Here is an 18055-nt window from a genome sequence, read left to right as displayed (position 1 = left end):
TTTCTGCCTCAGTGACTAAAACAGTCTGCCTTCTTGGGAAAGCATTGGGGGAACACAATCCAGCACTATATTCCACACTCAACACTCACAGGTGTGTGACTTATCTGATGGGTGAGAAATGGCCACACTGACTGCACAAGACTTGTCTGCTATCTGCCAGGACCACACAGGACGCAGTGCACCATGCTCTCTTGTGCATGCAGATGGCTGGGCCGTGTCTAACTCTGCAGGCCAGCCCTCCTCACATCAGATTTAAGGAAGAAAGCTGGGTTTTGGCTTCATTTTTATGCAGCACTTGAACATCTGGCTCCATCAGTATTAAGATGGACAACGTATTTAAAAAAATTTTTTTTAATGTTTATTTTTGAGAGAGACAGAGCACAAGTTGGGGAGGGGCAGAGAGAGAGAGGGAGAAACAGAATCCAAAGCAGGCTGCAGGCTCTTGGCTGTCAGCACAGAGCCTAATGCAGGGCTCAAACTCACAAAAGGTGAGATCATGACCTGAGCTTAAGTTGGAGGCTTAATCGACTGAGCCACCCAGGTGCCCCAATGGACAATGTATTTGAATTCCTATCAGGCACTTGTCCTTCACAGAACAGTGACGACGAGTGTTGTGTTCACCCCAGTGGTGTGCATGTCAACCTGTGCTTCACGGAGAGGTGTCAAAAGAGGGAGTCCTGGAAACTATAGTGTCAGAAGGCAGGATGGGGCCTTTAGAAGCGGCCACGGGAGCAGGGTGAATAGGCTTTATAACACAAGTGGGCCAGCCTGGCCAACTATGGTGCAATTGGAGGGTGCCATTTGATGCTTTAACTGGCATCATCCAGCCCTGGCCATATGGCCCTCTGTGACTGACCTATACAAGCAGAGCTTGGACCCTGGATTTGCAGAAAGAGCCTGATGAGACAGGTATTGAGTTACTGGAGTTTTTCCCCTGCGTCACATGCAACAGCTTCACAGGGGGAAAACTCAGATCCACAAAAGCATCTGCTCACCAATTATAACTCAGTTTCTGTAACGCCATTATTTCAAACTCCGTGGCTCCTTCAGTCCCTGAGGTTTCCGTTGCATTTCTGGAACACTGGGACTTATGTGGTGGTGAGGAATGGAGGGGTAGGGAACATTTGGTCCCTGGTCATAAGTCCACACAGGTGACCACTGAGACATCCATGGTCTCTGTCTACATGGCTCCATTCTGATTTGGTGGTTATCTCCAAGTGCTGAACTTTTGTTGTGTCTAGACCGACTGGAAAGGTGGGGGAAGTCCGTCTGCCCATTCTGAAATAGTATATATATAGTGCTACGGTTAATCCACCTGAGTTTTACCCTGAACGAGGAGAATCTTGACAACGGCCACAGCCTGACCTGCACCTTGGGAAGACAAACCAAAAAGAATCTCTTCGTTTCTGCCTCCCTTTCCCCACATCCCATCCAGTCTGCGCTGAAGTGACTGCCTAGGACGGGGGGTCTGTGTTGCCCAACGTACTGAGTCTGGGATAACCGCAGTAGCACTGAATTTACTTGAGTTTTCCAAGTTCTGTGGTCATGGGCCTGGTAATATGATACTGCTTGTCCCATTGGCTCTTTGAAATAGTGGCACAGAGAAGAAATTATGGGCTGGATCAATTTGCTTAAGGAGTAACACCAGTTCTAATGAGCCCCGAGGCATCGGCTTCTGTAGAAAACCCAGCCTCCTGATTGAGATACTTCTCAGTAAGACAGGTAAGGTCAAGAAATTAGGGAGGGAAGAATTTTGGGTTTGAATTGTTGGCTTTTCATTTAGGTGATTTCATGTCTGGACTTCTATAATATAATTCTTGTTGATAATCTAATTACTAGAGGGGGTTTTGCCAAAATCAGAAAATGTTTCTATTGCTGACATTTGGGGAGTATTTTATGCTATTATTTAGGCTTATTGTAAAACATGGTGTCTTTCAAACCTTTTTCTTTTTAAAATTGTTTCAGTGTTTATTTTTGAGAGAGAGAGAGAGATCATGAGCCAGGGAGGGGCAGAGAGAGAGGGAGACACAGAATCAGAAGCAGGCTCCAGGCTCTGAGATGTCAGCACAGAGTCCAAAGCGGGGCTCGAACCCACGGAGTGGGCCGTGAGATCACGACCTGACGTGAAGTCTGACTCTTAACCAACTGAGCCACCGAGGCACTCCTCAAATGTTTTTCTTAAACTACAGCATGCAGCAGGGAAATGCATTACATATCACGGCCCTGCAACTGAAGCAAAATTTTTACAGAAAAGCCACATCTCAGCCTGGGGTTCTCATGAAAGCAGAGCCTGTGACAAAGGCTTGTGCGTAGGCAGTCTATTTGGAAAGTGACACTAGGGAAGAGTGGGCAGCAATGGAGCAAAACCGAGAAGAGCCAATACAGGCATGCGCTACTGAGCTCACCATTGCCATGGTGACCGCCGCTCAATCTCCCAGGGCCTCCTGAGGAGCTCCCGAAAATGAAGCTCACAATTGCTTCTTTGGGGGATGGACGCCTGCCCCACATGGAGCTCCATGGCGTCCTCTGGGGGTTGACTTCCCCTCTCTCCAGGGTGCATTGTCAAGGGGCACCTGTCGCTGATCAAAGGGGCATCAGTGGCTGGAATAAGGTGTGGAACCAAGCAGATCTGAAGTGGCCATTAGAGGTATTCAATTAAGATACTTATCCTTCCTAAGTGCAATACCGTATCCTGCACACACACACACACACACACACACACACACACACACACACGCACAGTCTCGCTCTCTCTCTTTCTAGTTGAGGCCCACTAACCAGTAGTTCTCCAAGTGTGGTCTGGAGACTCTGTTTCAGGGGGTCCATGAGGTCAAAACCAATTTCATAAAACGATTAAGATGCTATTTGTCTTTCCCACTCTCATTCTCTCACAAGTGTGCAGTGGTTTTCCGGAAGCTCTGTGACATGTGGTATTGGAGCAGACTGAATACAGAAGCAGATAGGAGAACCCAGCTGTCTTCCATTAAGCCAGATGTTTAAAGTGATTTGCAAAAATGTAAAACAATTCCACTCATTTCACGAAGTTTCTTTTGGGAAAATATAGTTGTTTTTCATAAAATGTTATTTAAGCATGTCAAAATGTAATGGGTAGATTATTTATAAACAAATATTTTAAAAATTCCTAGGTTAATTTCTAAATATAATCCACCTACACAAAAGCTCTTTGGGAACACACTTTGTGAATACAAAGGGGTCCTGAGGTTTAAGAAAAATGGTGAGGACTGCTGCACTAAACCAAGACCCTGGAAAGAACTGCGTCCCATAATCGAAGAAAAAGCGACATGCGGACAAAATGTCTTGTAAAGTTTAAGAACAGCAGGGCTGGGAAACAGAATGAAAAGTTAATAGGGGGCTGGAGGCGAGGTGGGGCACTGCAGTTAATGAAGGGCCTTTTCTCACCCATTTCAACACCTTCACAGGCCTATCATTGGCCTGAGGGGAATGCAAAGGAGTGATGCTGATGCGGGCAGGAGTCTCACAAAGGTGGGAGGGCCGCTCGAACACAGCCTGTTCTTTCGAAGCTAACACCACTCCCTGGTTGACCACAGGCTCAGTTAAATCCAATGAATTAAGGCAGGAAGTTCTCAATGCTGGCTGCACGTTTTAAGTGTCCGGTTGTCATTAAAAACTACCCCTGCTTGGGTCCCACTCCAGAGCAATGAATTAAAATTTCTGGGGATGAGGCATCGGCACTGTTCTTTACCTTTTTATTGATGTGTAAGTTACTTCTTGGTTGAAGGGACGGGTGAAACAGGTGAAGGGGTGAAGGGAACTTCTAATTTACAAACTTCTCATAAAATAAGCCACAGGGATGTAATATACAGCATAGGGAATACAGTCGATAATACTGTAATAACTTTATATGGTGACCTACTGTGGTGGGCATTTTGTAATGTACAAAACTATCCAATTACTAACTTGTACACCTGAAACAAATACAACATTGTATATAAACCATCATTCAATCTTAAAAAGCATTAAGTCAAATGATATTAACACAATGATTGTTATACCCAAGTAACTACAACCCATATCAAGGTGCGGGGCATTTTCAACAACCCCCCCCCCCCCCCCCCCCGGCAGGTTCCCTCATGGCTCTGCTAGTTAATATCACCATTCCAATATTTATCACCAGAGTAGTTTTTCCTGATTTTGAATTTCATGTAAATGAAAACATATAGTATACATTCTTTTACGTGGTTTTTCCCCCCAACATATATCTGTGATATTCATTCCTGTTGTTAGATAAAGCAGTGATTCATTGTTTGTACGGCTGTAGGGTTTTTCAATGTATAAACAGATCACCATTTATTTACCATTCTGTCCTGGATGGACCTGACTGGTCCTCTTAAACTGCTCTTAAATGTGGTGAGATGCTTTTACCATAAAAATACAGGAAATGGGACAAACAACAGAACAGAAATAGCAGATTCCTGTCATCCATCTCGTGCTCATTGGGCAGGGATACTGTCCTTGAAATGGAAGTCCTAGTTTTCTCAACTATTTAAAATAGTTTCTTTTTTTTTTCATTTTACAGAAGGTATAGTTAAATCTGCACAAAAATGGGTAGCTCCACCTCTATGTAGAGATTTAGTGTGTTCAAAGTTAGAAGGCCTTGAATGCTTGCTAAGACTGGCCAACTGTGAGTATACTCTTACAAAGTTATACATGGTTTGTTTTTTAAACTTTAAGCTTCTTAATCTCACGTGGATGCAAACAGATGTTCACAAGGTGGCATCAGTCCAAGTAACTCATATACCAAATTCTCCAACCCCCTCACCTACACTCCCCCAAATACTGTCCGATTCGGCAAAAGGTAGAACCATCTACTCATTGATCCAAAAGAACCCAGGAGGGGCCCTTGATCACAACTCATCTCAGCAGCTTGCCTACCCCGCACAGTCAGTCAGCTGCGTCTCCGACAAAGGCTGCAGAGTGACTCCTCCCCAGCTCCACCGCCACCACTCTGCTCCATACTCCTGCCCCATCCTGGACTCTCCCTCCTGAATCCATCCTCTATCCACCAGCCTGAGCGACTTTTTAAAAACATACATCAGGCCATGTCATGCCTTCCCTTAAAGCCTCCCGATCGCTCAGTGTCTAAAGGGTTCCAACGCCTCACACGGACCCTTAAGTCCAGACTTCCTACATTGGCCCACAAAGCCCACTGCCGTGTTGCTGGCCTCTCCGGCCTCCCCCGACCACACCCCCTGGCACAGAGCACTCTAGGCCCCCTGCTGGCCTTCCGTCCTCAGGACACGCTGAGCTCCTTCTCACCTGGAGGCCTCTGCCCTGGCTGCTTCACACCTGCAAGGTCTCCCTTGTCTCTGATCCTTCTGTTGGGCTCCTGTTTTTGCTAATCAAATTTCAGTCTCAACTGCCTCTCTCTGAGCAGCCTTCCCTGACCCAATCTAAAGTAGTCATCCCTTTATACTTTCTAGAACATTATATTATTTTAATTCTCTGCATAGCACTCATCACAAATATTTTATTTGCTTAGTCTGTCTCAATCTGCCTCTAAAATGTAGGCTCTTTCAGAGAGAATCTTTTCATCGCTACATCTAGAAAAATACCTGGTATGTTGGAAGTACTCCACAAATGTTTCTTTGTGTCTTAGACACAAATGTGATGGCAAGAACATACAAATTAAATGTACCCTTCTCCCCAAATCAGAGTTCGAATTCTGGGCCTCCAAGAACAAACAGCAGGAAGGACATAATTGCCATTTAAAAATTGCAGCATGAAGGGCGCCTGTGTGGCTCAGTTGGTTAACTGGCCGACTTTGGATCGTGTCATGATCTCACGGTTCGTGAGTTTGAGCCCCACATCAGGCTCTCTGCTGACAGCTTGGAGCCTGGAGCCTGCTTTTGATTCTGTGTCTCCTCTCCCTCGGCCCCTGCCCTGCTTGCAGTCTCTATCTCTCTCTCAAAAATAAATAAACATTAAAAAAAAATTAAAAAAGAATTACAGCATAAATGTCTCTCTGGAGGGATTTCTTGATTTTACAGATACTTATGTTTCAAAAAGTCTGGTATGTGGCAATGCAGTATTTATTTTGTCCATTAATAACTAATACTTGAGAGCATCTACATTTTTTTTAATGTTTATTTATTTTTGAGAGAGAGAGAGCGTGTGTGCACGCACAAGATGGGGAGGGGCAGAGAGAGGGGGAGAAAGAAGATCTGAAGTGGGCTCTGTGCTGATAGCAGACAGCCCAATGTGGGGCTCGAACTCACGAACTGTGAGATCATGACCTGAGCTGAACTCAGATGCTTAACCGACTGAGCTACCCAGGCGCCCCAAGAATATTTACAATATTAACGGAACGTTATCTAAAACAGGCTCAACTTATTTTTTTACATTTCAATATCATGTTTTAACAAGAGAGTCAAAATAATTATGGTCAAAATTATTACATCAAAAACTTTTATAGTAAATGCTTGTTGTTAGTCTACATACAATTTAGTTTTGGGTGTGATGTTCTTTGGCTGCAAGAAAGAACATTTGGTTTACTTCACTAATAGGAATATCTCTTAATGCCGGGATGGCCTCTTCTTGGTAATTCTTCCGCTGTTGATTTTTAGCATAGTTATCTGTAAGAAGAGGACAAAAAGCTATGCTTACCTAAGTAATTTCTTCTACGGTTTCTGTGGTTTATGGAGATCCACCACATAGTTTACTGATCTAATATCTGCATAATAATAAATACCGTGTTAACATAATTAAGACTACTTGAATGCTCTCTTTAAAAGAAATGTCCCAACTGGAATAAAAATCAGGAAGTCCTTTCTATATCTAACTAGGGTAAGAAATTAATATTTCATTCAACTGTACGTGATGATTAAAGTCCCACTTGCACACTTCTCATAGGGACAGAATTATACTGAGGCTTGGAAAACAGATTTAACCCAATATCCCCAAACTATTAAATCATTCATGCAAACTTAACAACATCCCCTTTGTACAAATTGTCTATTTGCGGTAATTCCAGGCAAGAATTCAGGAAATACAGTAGGTTCTCAGAAAAGAAATATAAAAATACTGTAACTGGTTCAAAGTATATTGTAGAGACTCATGAAACAAAAGCTTTGAAAAGTTAAAAAAAATCATACCAAGCAATATGGTGTGATTAATACCATAAGTATAATAAAAAATACTTCACTTCTTACAATCTGAGCAAGCTCAGGAATTTACTTTGATCATTAGACTTAAGGGAATTTAAAAAAACTACAGAAACATGCTGTGGCTCTTTATCTACAGAACTGGGGTCAGATGGACACAAGGGTCCTGAGGAGGGGGCACACTGTCACATTGCTCTCCTAGACAAGGTCTATATGGAACGATTTGCCTGCCTTGATCAACACTGCCTGTTTAGGATAAAATTTATTTTTCTCAGGAACAGTTGCTAAGGAACATATTATGTACTTGTGGTCTTTATGGGAAAATACACATGCTATAAACAGCAGATTTAGAATTTATTTCTGCCATGTAAACATCTCCTCTGGTATAACTTTGTATTTATTTCTCCCAGGTTCTTTTTACCGGGCCAGTGTGTGTCACCTACTGTAGCCTATTGTCGGTTGCTTTTCTTGATAAAACTGCTGACTCTTTCTCTTCCATTCCCCCACACTTCCCTCTGAGGTACATTTACCTGTGATCGTATGAATGGAGTTGAGTGGAGAGGTACTCATCATGTTTATTCCAAACAAGAGTACATAAGCGATTACTATAGTAATGAGGAGGTAGACGGGCAATGCAATCGCCCAATACCTGCAGAAGAAAATATTAAAGTAGGTAACTGCCTAAAAAGTCATCATTCTCAAGAGTCCGTCACCAAGGTAACATGCTTTTTGAATTTAATTTTATTTTTGATTAGACAAATCGTTCTACAAGGTCTCATGATGAAAAGCTGCAATCCTGTATCATTCCATACCATAGCAACATGGAAAAAGTGGAAACTAAGTCAGTTACCACTCACCTACCTGCAATCCATTTCCTTAAATTCTGTTGATACTTCTTACCTGCTATCCCATTATTTGTTCCCATGGGTTTATACCTTAAAATGATTTTTTCTGTAGTGTTATCTGAGCAAGATGTCAGGAGGAAATGGAGATAATGATGTTGTGTCCACCTCACCATTTTTAAAGGTGTATCAGTGATGTCCTTTAAAAAGCTTTAGATTTCTATATGGCTTTTTATGGATCTTAAAAGAATAAATATTTAAGATTTGGGAAGTCTAAAGGAAAAATATGATCCTGAGAAACAGCATTAATACATTTTTATTTAAGAAAATCATTAAACTTACTTTTGAGGCCAGTAGGTTAAGCCTAAGGAGTTTAGCCAAGTTTCAGGAATAAAAGCCCACACAAGATATAGTACTGCAGAAAAGGGGAACAAAAAGAAAAAAGAGAAGTTAGTAAGGCATGTATCTAATCTATCAAGGTTTAGATAACACAAAAAGCTCCTTTGAAGGTTCCCTGATCACCTCAAAAATGACTTTTCTTTCCCTTCAGTCTTCTAGCTCCTTATCTGTATCATTCCTATGATACTTACAACAAGTTAAAGTAGTATATTTCCATTGCTGTGAAATGGATCTCTAGAACTTTACCATCTTGCAAATCTAAAACTCTATACTCATTAAGCTACTCTTCCCCCCCCCCCGCCATTAGTCTTTTTTGTTTTAAAACATGTCTTAAGTCTTATACTATATTTTAAGCAATGTAAGGTCAGAAATCACTTTTTTAAAAAATGTTTATTTATTCTGAGAGACAGCACATGTGTCTAAGGGAGGGAGGGGCAGAGAGGAGAAAGATAATCCTAAGCAGGCTCCATGGGGTCAGCACAGAGCCCAACGCAGAGCCCAATGTTGGGCTTAGTCCCATCCATCAACAGTGACATCAAGAGTCAGTTGATGAGCCGAAATCAAGAGTCAGTTGCTTAACCGACTGAGCCACCCAGGCTCCCCAGGATATAAATCACATCTTAGCTGTTACTGTGATCCTTACAGAACCTAGCAACTTGCCTTATATACAGTAGCTGTTCAACACTTCGTCCCCACAGGGTTGAAATGATTACAGACACTTGTTGCTCAAAGGTGAACGTATCTACTACCCTTGTTTGGACCACTACCTGTTGGGCTTCTGACCCATCTCCCAGAATACAATCTTATTTCCCTCAAGTGGAGTCTTTGTGGCACCCTTTACTGTTGTTAATATGTAAAAACAACAGTCAACCTCCAAGTGCTCACTGTTGGCTAAGCATTTTACATGTAGTATTTAATTTAATCCTTAAAACAATCCTATGTGTGTATGTCATTTTTACAGCTGAGTAAATGAAATCTTAGAAATGTTACATCATCTGCCCAAGGTAAGGGGCAGAGATAAAATTCGAACTATCGGTATCAATGATGATGAGTCATATTCTGTATCAGGAGCATGAGAAACGGTGGTGAACCCAAAAGACATGGCCTCTGTCCTCCCCGAGCGTAAAATTGGGGGGGGGGGGGACAGAGAGAAGTAAATTGATATTTTCACTGCACTGTGATTAAGTGGTATGAGTAATAAAAGACGACATAAGAACATATGAGGACCTTAGCCCACACTAGTGCTGATGGAGATGATGTTAGTGGTCAGGAAAGATTTCCTGGAAGAAATGACTAAACTGGGGCCTAAATAATGAGTAGCAGATTAGCCAGATTAAAGATGCATATAATTGGGGCCTGCAGATGAGGAAGGAAGGAAATATGAGAAAACGATGTTCCCTGCCATGATCCACAGAGAGAGCATGAAGGATCTGGTGAGGCATTTAGTGTGGCTGAATGGTAGAGGGAAAAGATGGCAAGGGACCAGCTTGAAGCTTGTGATGGCTTTTAAGACTAAAGAAATGCAGGGGCGCCTGGGTGGTTCAGTCGGTTAAGCATCTGACTTCAGCTCAGGTCATGATCTCATGGTTAGTGAGTTCGAGCCTGGCGTCTGGCTCTGTGCTGACAGCCTGGAGTCTGCTTCGGATTCTGTGTCTCCTTCTCTCTCTCTGCCCCTCCCCAACTTGTGCTCTGTCTCTCAGAAATAAATAAATGTAAAAAAAAAATTAAAAACAAAACAAAAAAACAAACTAGTGTATGAGACAGAAATGAGTCAAACGTAGTGGCAGGAACTTCCCATACAGTATCTTGTCTGACTCTTTCCAAATCCTTTGAGGTGCATGCTATTATTATTCATAAGCCACAGACAGAAAAATCAAAGCACAGGGAATTTACGTAACTTGCCTAAGCTGGACTGTGAACCCATGCAGTGTGTTCATACTATGCTTTCAGGCAGCAGCAAGAGCACTAGTTAAAACGGAAGTGAAGAGGAATGTGATGCTTCTGGGGGAAACTAAGGAGTTTAGAGTACGTACGGCATAAAGCATAAGGCTGTGAGTGCTGAGAGATAAAGCCGGAAAAGTGAACAGGTCCCAGATCATGAAATATGTTGTACAAGGAACTTGGACTTTATGCTCTAGGCAATGAGGACAGCCGGAGATACACATATATACACGTATATACATATATACACACATATATGTGTATATATACATATATACACATATATGTGTGTATATATGTATATACGTGTATATATATATATATATTTTGCTTTCAAGATCTAGCAAACTATGAAGACAAATAACCATTTACACTCCAACCAGAGGTTTTAAGTAGAGGAGTTGGGTCTGCGTCCCAAATGAGTCACTGTGATGGTTGTGTGTGTGGGATCTATCTGTGGAGGAGCAGAGGCAATAGAAAGCCCCACCAGATTCAGCGGCAGGAGCAGATGAATGAGTTGGGAGAAGAAAAAGTGTAAGTGAAGAACGACTCCAGGTTTTTCGAGTGGGTGTCTAGTAATTTCAAGGCTGAGAAGACGTGAGCAGTCATTCTCCACACAGCAATGAGTGATCTTCCAAAGATATAAATCTGACCATATTGCTTGCCTGCTCAAACCCTTAGAATAAATTAAGCGCCTTTAGAATAAAATTCAAACTCTTTTCTTGCAAGGACTTCAACATTCTGCTCACTTCTCCAATGTCTAGTCCTGCTGCACAATGCTCCTGTTCCAGGCGGAGTCTCAGGGCCCTTGCACTGACAGTGAGTGCAGTGATTACTGTCTGCCTGGAATGTTCTTCATTTGATTCTTTCAATGGATGATTCCTTCTCTTCCATTCATTTCTTGGCTCAAATACCCTCTTTTTAAATGAGGCGTTTTCCATCACTTGCTGTTCCAGCTGTGTGCCACCCACCACCCCCTCCTGACTCCTATCATTTCCCTTTATTTCCTTCTAAGTTACTATCAAAATCTATAATTATTGTTATGGAACCAAGGTTTATATCTCCCTCAAATTCGTATGTTGAAGCTAGAATCCCCAGTGTGGAGGTATTTGGAGGCAGGGCCTTTGGGAGGTAGTTAGGTTTAGAAAAGGTCATGAGGGTGGGGCCCCATGCTGGGATTAGTGTCCTTGTAAGGAAAGTAAGAGACCAGAGCTTCCACTTGCTCTCTTGCCACTCTGTGAGGACACATCAAGAAGGTGGCTGTCTGTAAGCCAGGAGGAGGGCCTTCACCAAGAACCACCCATGCTGTTACCCTGATCTTGCACCTCCAGCTTCCAGAACCAGAAGAAATGTTGATTGTTTAAGCCTCCAGTCTACGGAATTGTTACAGTGGCCTAAGCAGACTAAGAAAATTGCTTGTTTTCAATTCAGTAAATATTTAAATGTAGAGAGAATCATGTAATCCCTTTGTACCCAATACCTTCTTTTATCGTAACTGCTGGGTACAGCCTCTGACCTCTGTCCTATTACTTTCTACCTCATTTTCTCAGGCTTCAAGCCTACACCTCCATCGGTTTCTCAAACTCATAGGCACGTTCTTCTAAATGCTTCTGGTACTGGCTGTTCTCTGTTTGACTTTTTCCCCTGACTGCCCCACAGCTAACTCGCACTTTTCACGTCTGTGCTTAAATCACATCTCTCAGGGAGGTGCTTCCAGATTGCTGTATTTAAAACAACAACCTCCTCCCATTAACCTTAGCCTCCTTTCTTGCTTCATTTTTCCCCATGGTACATGTTATCATTTGACATCATATGTGTGGTACTTACTTAATTTGTCCACTGGCTATCTCCCCATACTAGAATGAAAACCCTAGGAGAGCAGGTAAGTTTTGAATGTTTTGCTCTTCCTTTGCCTATCACAGTGCCTGGCATCTGGTAATTACTCAAAAATTTGTAGCATTACTTTTTGGTTGTGGGCTGTAGCAATTTCTTACTAGATAGGTCTCCTGAGGCAAGAGAAACAAAAACAAAAATAAACTACCGGGACCTCGTCAAAATAAAAAGCTTCTGCACAGCAAAGGAAACAATCAACAAAACTCATAACGCAATCTATGAAATGGAAGATAATCACAAATGACGTATCTGATAATGGGTTAGTAGTGAAAATATATAAAGAACTTATCAAACTCAACACCCATAAAACAAACAATCCAGTCCAAAAAATGGGCAGAAGAATGGACATTTTTCCAAAGAAACAGATGGCTAACAGATACATGAAAAGATGTCCAACGTGGCCCATCATCAAGGAAATACAAATCAAAACTAAAATGAGATACCACCTCACACCGTCAGAATGGCTAAATGAATTAAAGAAAACAAGCAATACTAGCGAGGGTGTGGCCCTTATACTGTTGGGAATGCCACCTGGTGCAGCCACTCTGAAAAACCCGTATGGAGGTTCCTCAAAAAATTAAAAGTAGTGGGTATTATTGGATTTAGGTCTTAAAGTCATTGCCTTTATTTATTTGTATAGTGTGTAATCTTTCTAATACTAAAATGGATTTTTTTAAAAAAAATTTGTTTTTTCAACGTTTTTATTTATTTTTGGGACAGAGAGAGAGCATGAACGGGGGAGGGGCAGAGAGAGAGGGAGACACAGAATAGGAAACAGGCTCCAGGCTCCGAGCCATCAGCCCAGAGCCTGACGCGGGGCTTGAACTCACGGACCGCGAGATCGTGACCTGGATGAAGTCGGACGCTTAACTGACTGCGCCACCCAGGCGCCCCTAAAACAGGGATTTTTAAAAATGATGTTGTTGATGATAATAGTAACAGCAGCTAACACTTAAGTAATTATGTTCCTATATGTTAACTGCTTTGCATAAATCACAGCAATTAATCCTCACAAGACCCGTGAGAGGCAGCAGGGTGAAGCCAACCCAGTGTCTGGGTTCAAATTCCAAGCTGTATCGTTTACAGTGTATATTAGCTTGAACACGTTACTAAAACCCTGTGCCTCAGGACTGTCGTTGTAAAATGAGGACAGTAATAGTAAGATCTACTTCACAGGACTGTCTTGCACGCAATAAACATTCAGTAAACTTGACCACCACCTTTTCACAGATGAAGAATCTGAAAGTTCAAGAGGTTAAGCAAATGGTCTCATGTGACACAGCTCATCTCTAGAGGAGTCACGATTTGAACTCAAGTTAGAACATCTTTACTCCATACGCTACCCTAGCCAAAAGCATGGCTGGCTGTACTGATGCAGTTAAGGTTCAGAAACACCACCACTCCCTCACCTCCCTGGTTTCTACAAAATTCCAAGATGTTGGATGGGGACACCCAATTTTCTCTCAGGTTTTCCTCACAATTCCCACATCCTTTTTTTTATTAAAAAAAATTTTTTTTTAAGTTTGAGACAGCACAAGTGGGGGAGAGGCAGAGAGGAGAGAGGGAGAGGGAGGGGGAGGGGAGGGGGAGAGGGGGAGGGGGAGGGAGGGGGAGGGGGAGAGAGGGAGAGAGAGAGAATCCTAAGCCGGTTCTGTCAGCGCAGAGGCGGATGCGGAGCTCAAACCCAGGAAACCGCTACTAGATCATGACGGGAGCCAAAACCAAGAGTCAGATGCTTTACTGTCTGAGCCACCGAGGCATCCCCCCACATCCTTTAGAGGAGAGATGTGGGTCCTGCTGTGTGACCGTGGGCACATTAGTGTCTCAATAAGCATCAGTTTTCTTATCTGGAAAACCGGATCCTCCCCAGGGACTGAGCCAGATCCAGGATGTGAAGCACCCATGGCTTCTCTGGCCTAATTCTCTTCACTTCCTAGCTCCCACAGGCTGCACCCACACCAAATTACTCACTCTACACCCTTCATTCAAAACCTTCCCACGTCTAGGGGCGCCTGAGTGGCTCAGTGGGTTAAGCGTCCCACTTTGGCTCAGGTGATGATCTTGCGGTTTGTGAGTTCAAGCCCCGCGTCAGGCTCTGTGCTGACAGCTCAGAGCCTGGAGCCTGCTTGGGATTCTGTGTCTCCCTCTCTCTCTGCCCCTCCCCTACTCATGCTCTGTCTCTCAATAATAAATAAACGTTAAAAAAAAAAAAAGTAAACCTTCCCACGTCTTGCTTCTTATTGGTTATTGTCAGGGAGAAAGCTAACCCTGATTTCCCAGGTTGATTTCATGTCGCTCTACTGGGTTCCCATGGCTCTTTTCACACTCTTAATTGTAAATTTACTTGTCTGCCTTATCCAGAAGACTATGACCACTGGGACCAGGTTTTATCCACTTTGCAGTCCTGTCTGGTGCTATATAAATATTTGTTGAGTTAAACTATTTACGCTGGTGCCTGGCATACACAACACCAAACACAACTTTCCTTCGGGTTTTCTTAAAGACATAGGTAGAAAGAATCACAGTTCAGATGGGCCCATTCTAAGAACAAATGCAGTAATTTCCTTGTCCTTGAACGCCAGAAAAAGGCCCTGGCCATCAAAGTACTCACTGAAGCCAAACTGGGAGCTTAAGAAAAGAACAAAGCCATAAATCGCTCTTTCTGGTAATGGCGACGGTGAATTTTCCACCATTTTCCCTGTGGCTTTGGACAATCTGTGGGAAAGAAACACAATCATCGTCAGTGATTTACTCCCCTTCGTCACTGGTCTGTCGTAGCCTCATTGCTTTGCTATGGGCATAGCCTCTGCAGTTTTTTTCCCCTAGCCTAAACCACTGCACGCGGCCAACCTGCGGACACACCTCCCAACACACACCGCTTGCACGCGCGCACAAGCCCCCGGACCTCGCGTGCGCGCGCACACCCTGCAGCTGAGGGGAAGGGAGCGCAGAGCAGGGACAGACGCCGCTCCAGCCCTGCAGACTTCGCTTCCCTGCGGAAGGGCAGGGCAGGGCCGGGCTCCTCCCCAGGTTTGGGCCCCGGCACCCGGGACCGGACCCTGTCCTCTCGGAGGAGCTTCTTGTTTCTCATTCGAGGCTAGGGGTGGGGGGGTGGGGGGTTGGCCCTCGACCTTGGGTCCTTGAAGCGTCCACCCAGACCCCTCCCGACAGCTCGACCACCTCAGCTTCGAGTCCCCTGCGCAAGCGCTGTCCGGGAAGCCTGGGGGGGGGGGTGCGAGAGAAGAAAAACTGATGGAAAGGCCGGTTCGCGATGGCGCTCCCCCCACGCCTCCCCCCACCCCAGGCGCAGGCGCACCGCGACCCTCGCCGGCTTCCAGCAAGCCCGCACTGGGGGAAGCTAGATCGCTCCGCTCGCCGCCGCGGAAGCGGGGGGCGGGGGAGCACGGTTACGCATGCGCGCTGCTGCCCACGTGATACGCCCGCCGCCTGCGCTGCCGCCCGCTCCCGCCCGCCCGCTGGCTGACGTGGAGGGCCCGAGGCGGCGGCGGCGGCGGCGGCCCGCGTCCGAGGCTCGCGGGCGGCGGGCCCCGGTGAGTGCACATCTGGCGCGCGGCGGGGCTCCCGGATGTGTCACCTTGTCGCGCTGCAGCCGAGATGCCCGGGGAGAGGGGCCCTCCACACCCCCTCCGTGGGTGTGTGGTGAGTGTGGGTGTGTGTGCGTCGCCCCGCGTCGCTAGCTGTGGTGCCCGTGGTGTGTCTGCGTGGGTCGGGGTGCCGGTGCGTTGGGGGTGTGGCCGCCTTTTTCGGCCCCAGTGGGTGTGTCCCCTTTGTCTTATGGTCCCCTTCTGCAAGCTTGGGCCCCTCCGGGCGTCTGTGCGAGGGTGGGAGTAGCCCCTTTGTGTGCGCATCCCCCTGCCGCCCGCGCACTCTCGTCTGGAGGGTGACAACCCTGATAGGCGAGGGGTCCTTCGGCCCGGGCGTGCGAGCACGCGCCTGTGTGTCCACTCTCGGCTTCTTTGTGTCGCGACCGTTCTTCTTGGCGTGGGCGCCTGTGGCCCGTGTGGGTGGCCCCTCGTTGTGTCACCGTCCCTCTCCGGGGGGTGCGCGTCCACTCCTCGCGTGGCCGCGCGTTCTGCAGTCGTGACCCTGTCCTGGGGCATCTCCCGCCCAGGTGTGCGTCTTATCGTGTACCCGCCCGCGTGTCGCGCCCGGATCCTGTCCCTGTCGAATGTATGATTCCCCCTTGTGCGCGTTTTCGTTCGCGAGTGTTCGTGAACGTTCGTGCACGCTCCATCCTCTGTGTTTTGTGTGCCTTACGTCTGCGCCACCTGCTTTCGTGAGAACGGCAGACGAGTCCGGGGGTGGTGGCCTCCTTCCCTGGAAGGGACCAGGGAAGGGAAACGCTCCCCCCTCCCTTCTTTTGGAAGCATCCTCCCACCCCCAACGCTGGTGGGAAGAGGGGAGACGGCAGCGGGTCTGGCCAGCTGCTCTATAGTGTTGACGACAAGTGTGGCCTGTCGAACCAGCCTATTCTGGGGATGGACTAAGGGGGGAGCCAAGGGCCCAAAATCGAGCCTAGGCGTAGGCGAATTTTGGCTGGTACCCGTGCAGAGTGCCTTTTCCAGAAGCGCCCTAGACACCCAGAGCCCTTCAACTGCAGACTCCTTCCAAAATATACGTACACGCCAGCTGCGTAAATATATTTTAGCTGTTCCTGGGCATTCTTGATCGTACTTAACGGTTCGTATAGTGTTTTATGGCGTTCACATAAATTGTCACTTGATTCTGCCCAACACCCTGGCGAGGGGAGTCAAGGTAGACATCTTACAGATTTTACTCCTCCCTTGGGAGCAGTTTCCTTATAGTTACAGCTTCAGTTAGGACATTTTTTTATTGCAAGAAATTTGCATTTTATCCTGAGCGAAATGGGATTTATTACAAGGATACCCAGGGAAAGAGACTTCAAACCCGTTAAAGACTCTACCTTCTACGCCTCCTCTTGCTCAAAGGTTCGTGCTCTGCGCTCAAAGGCTGTGTTTTGGTGTCTGTTTATTTCTGTTCATTTGTTCAGTTTTCTTACCTTTGCCTAATCTCCCTTTTTCTTTTTAACTTCTGGAATAATTCACACATAATATACGTAGGGGGATCTAACCAGTCCATGACCCAGATTTACAAATGTAATTATTTTGCCAGATTTACTTCAGATCCTTTTTTTTTTTTTAAGAAGTAAAATTGCAGATATTGGAGGTGCTCCGAGCTCCTCCACCTCCTCTAGAGGCAGCCACCGTGTTCCTATTTTATACTTGATTCACAGTGAATCCATAAACAATATGTAGTGGTATGTGTTTTAAAATTTAACGGTGTTAAATGATAAGTGTCTTTTGCAACTTGCTTTTTTTGATCAGCATAATATTTTGAGATTTATATACAAATAGATTGGATAATTGTGTTATCTTTGGTTCATTTCAATTACTGGTGAAGAACTCAATTGTATGAATATACCACAATCTATCCATTTCCTTATTGATGGATTTTGAAGCTGTTTCTGGTTTTTGACTCTAAAACAATCCTGCAATAAACCTCTTTGTACTTGCCTGCTTGTGCATACATTGGGAAGTTTGTCTAGAAAATGCACCTGTAGCAGAGTTGCTAGATAGGTTATGTGCATTTTCAATTCACTAAATATCACACAAGCTCTCAAGGTGGTTGTACTAATTTTCACTCAATGGTTTTGAGTGAGGACACCCATTTATTTCCTCACATCCTTGCTAATATTTTATGTTATTAGACTTTTAACTTTTTTTGTCTTCTCTTTACTGACCAGCTTCCTTGTACTTTAGTGTATGGCTAAATCTGCTTGCAGCCACCTTGGCTACT

The 18055-nt window shown here is 45.0% G+C and overlaps 3 protein-coding genes across 11 annotated transcripts in view; 1 reads left to right on the top strand and 2 right to left on the bottom strand.

Moving 5' to 3' along the window:
- Positions 1-372: 372 nt before the first annotated feature.
- On the bottom strand, positions 373-15527 carry PIGP (phosphatidylinositol glycan anchor biosynthesis class P). Of its 3 annotated transcripts, none has more exons than XM_053220560.1 (5): positions 15349-15527; positions 14829-14932; positions 8327-8399; positions 7673-7791; positions 373-6614 (listed from the first exon to the last, which is right to left on the bottom strand). In XM_053220560.1, exons 2-5 carry the CDS (start codon positions 14908-14910, stop codon positions 6484-6486), a joined length of 405 nt encoding a protein of 134 aa, XP_053076535.1. In that variant the 5' UTR covers positions 14911-14932; positions 15349-15527; the 3' UTR covers positions 373-6483. The 3 variants fall into 3 exon arrangements, with proteins under 3 accessions (XP_053076535.1, XP_053076537.1, XP_053076536.1); XM_053220562.1 differs by lacking the exon at positions 15349-15527 and adding an exon at positions 15123-15147; XM_053220561.1 differs by lacking the exon at positions 15349-15527 and adding an exon at positions 15080-15104.
- On the bottom strand, positions 15349-16470 carry LOC128315109 (spermatogenesis-associated protein 21-like). Of its 2 annotated transcripts, none has more exons than XM_053220558.1 (2): positions 15534-16470; positions 15349-15437 (listed from the first exon to the last, which is right to left on the bottom strand). In XM_053220558.1, exon 1 carries the CDS (start codon positions 16336-16338, stop codon positions 15625-15627), a length of 714 nt encoding a protein of 237 aa, XP_053076533.1. In that variant the 5' UTR covers positions 16339-16470; the 3' UTR covers positions 15349-15437; positions 15534-15624. The 2 variants fall into 2 exon arrangements, with proteins under 2 accessions (XP_053076533.1, XP_053076534.1); XM_053220559.1 differs by having other exon boundaries at positions 15363-15466.
- Positions 15656-18055, top strand: part of TTC3 (tetratricopeptide repeat domain 3) — a 125754-nt gene continuing 123354 nt past the window's right edge. For 4 of the 6 annotated variants that reach the window (XM_053220555.1, XM_027041620.2, XM_053220556.1 and 1 more), the window contains exon 1: positions 15744-15877. The gene's annotated coding sequence lies outside the window, so the exon portion shown is untranslated. Of the gene's footprint in view, positions 15878-18055 lie in introns of all 6 variants that reach the window. The other 2 variants (XM_027041624.2, XM_027041626.2) reach the window with 2 other exon arrangements.

The sequence above is a fragment of the Acinonyx jubatus genome, chromosome C2, assembly GCF_027475565.1.
Source record: "Acinonyx jubatus isolate Ajub_Pintada_27869175 chromosome C2, VMU_Ajub_asm_v1.0, whole genome shotgun sequence".
NCBI classification, from domain to species: Eukaryota; Metazoa; Chordata; class Mammalia; order Carnivora; family Felidae; genus Acinonyx; species Acinonyx jubatus.
The sequence above is the reverse complement of the archived record's forward strand: the minus strand, read 5'-3'. Positions and strand labels throughout refer to the sequence as shown.

Excerpts from the sequence above, each read along its gene's own strand:
- PIGP (XM_053220560.1), bottom strand. The coding sequence starts at position 14,910 with ATGGTGGAAAATTCACCGTCGCCATTACCAGAAAGAGCGATTTATGGC. Across the intron at positions 8,400-14,828 it reads AAGCTCCCAGTTTGGCTTCA|TACTATATCTTGTGTGGGCT; the intron begins GTGAGTACTTTG and ends CCTTTTCTGCAG. Across the intron at positions 7,792-8,326 it reads TTAACCTACTGGCCTCAAAA|GTATTGGGCGATTGCATTGC; the intron begins GTAAGTTTAATG and ends TTTCTTCTGCAG.
- LOC128315109 (XM_053220558.1), bottom strand. The coding sequence starts at position 16,338 with ATGCCCCAGGACAGGGTCACGACTGCAGAACGCGCGGCCACGCGAGGA.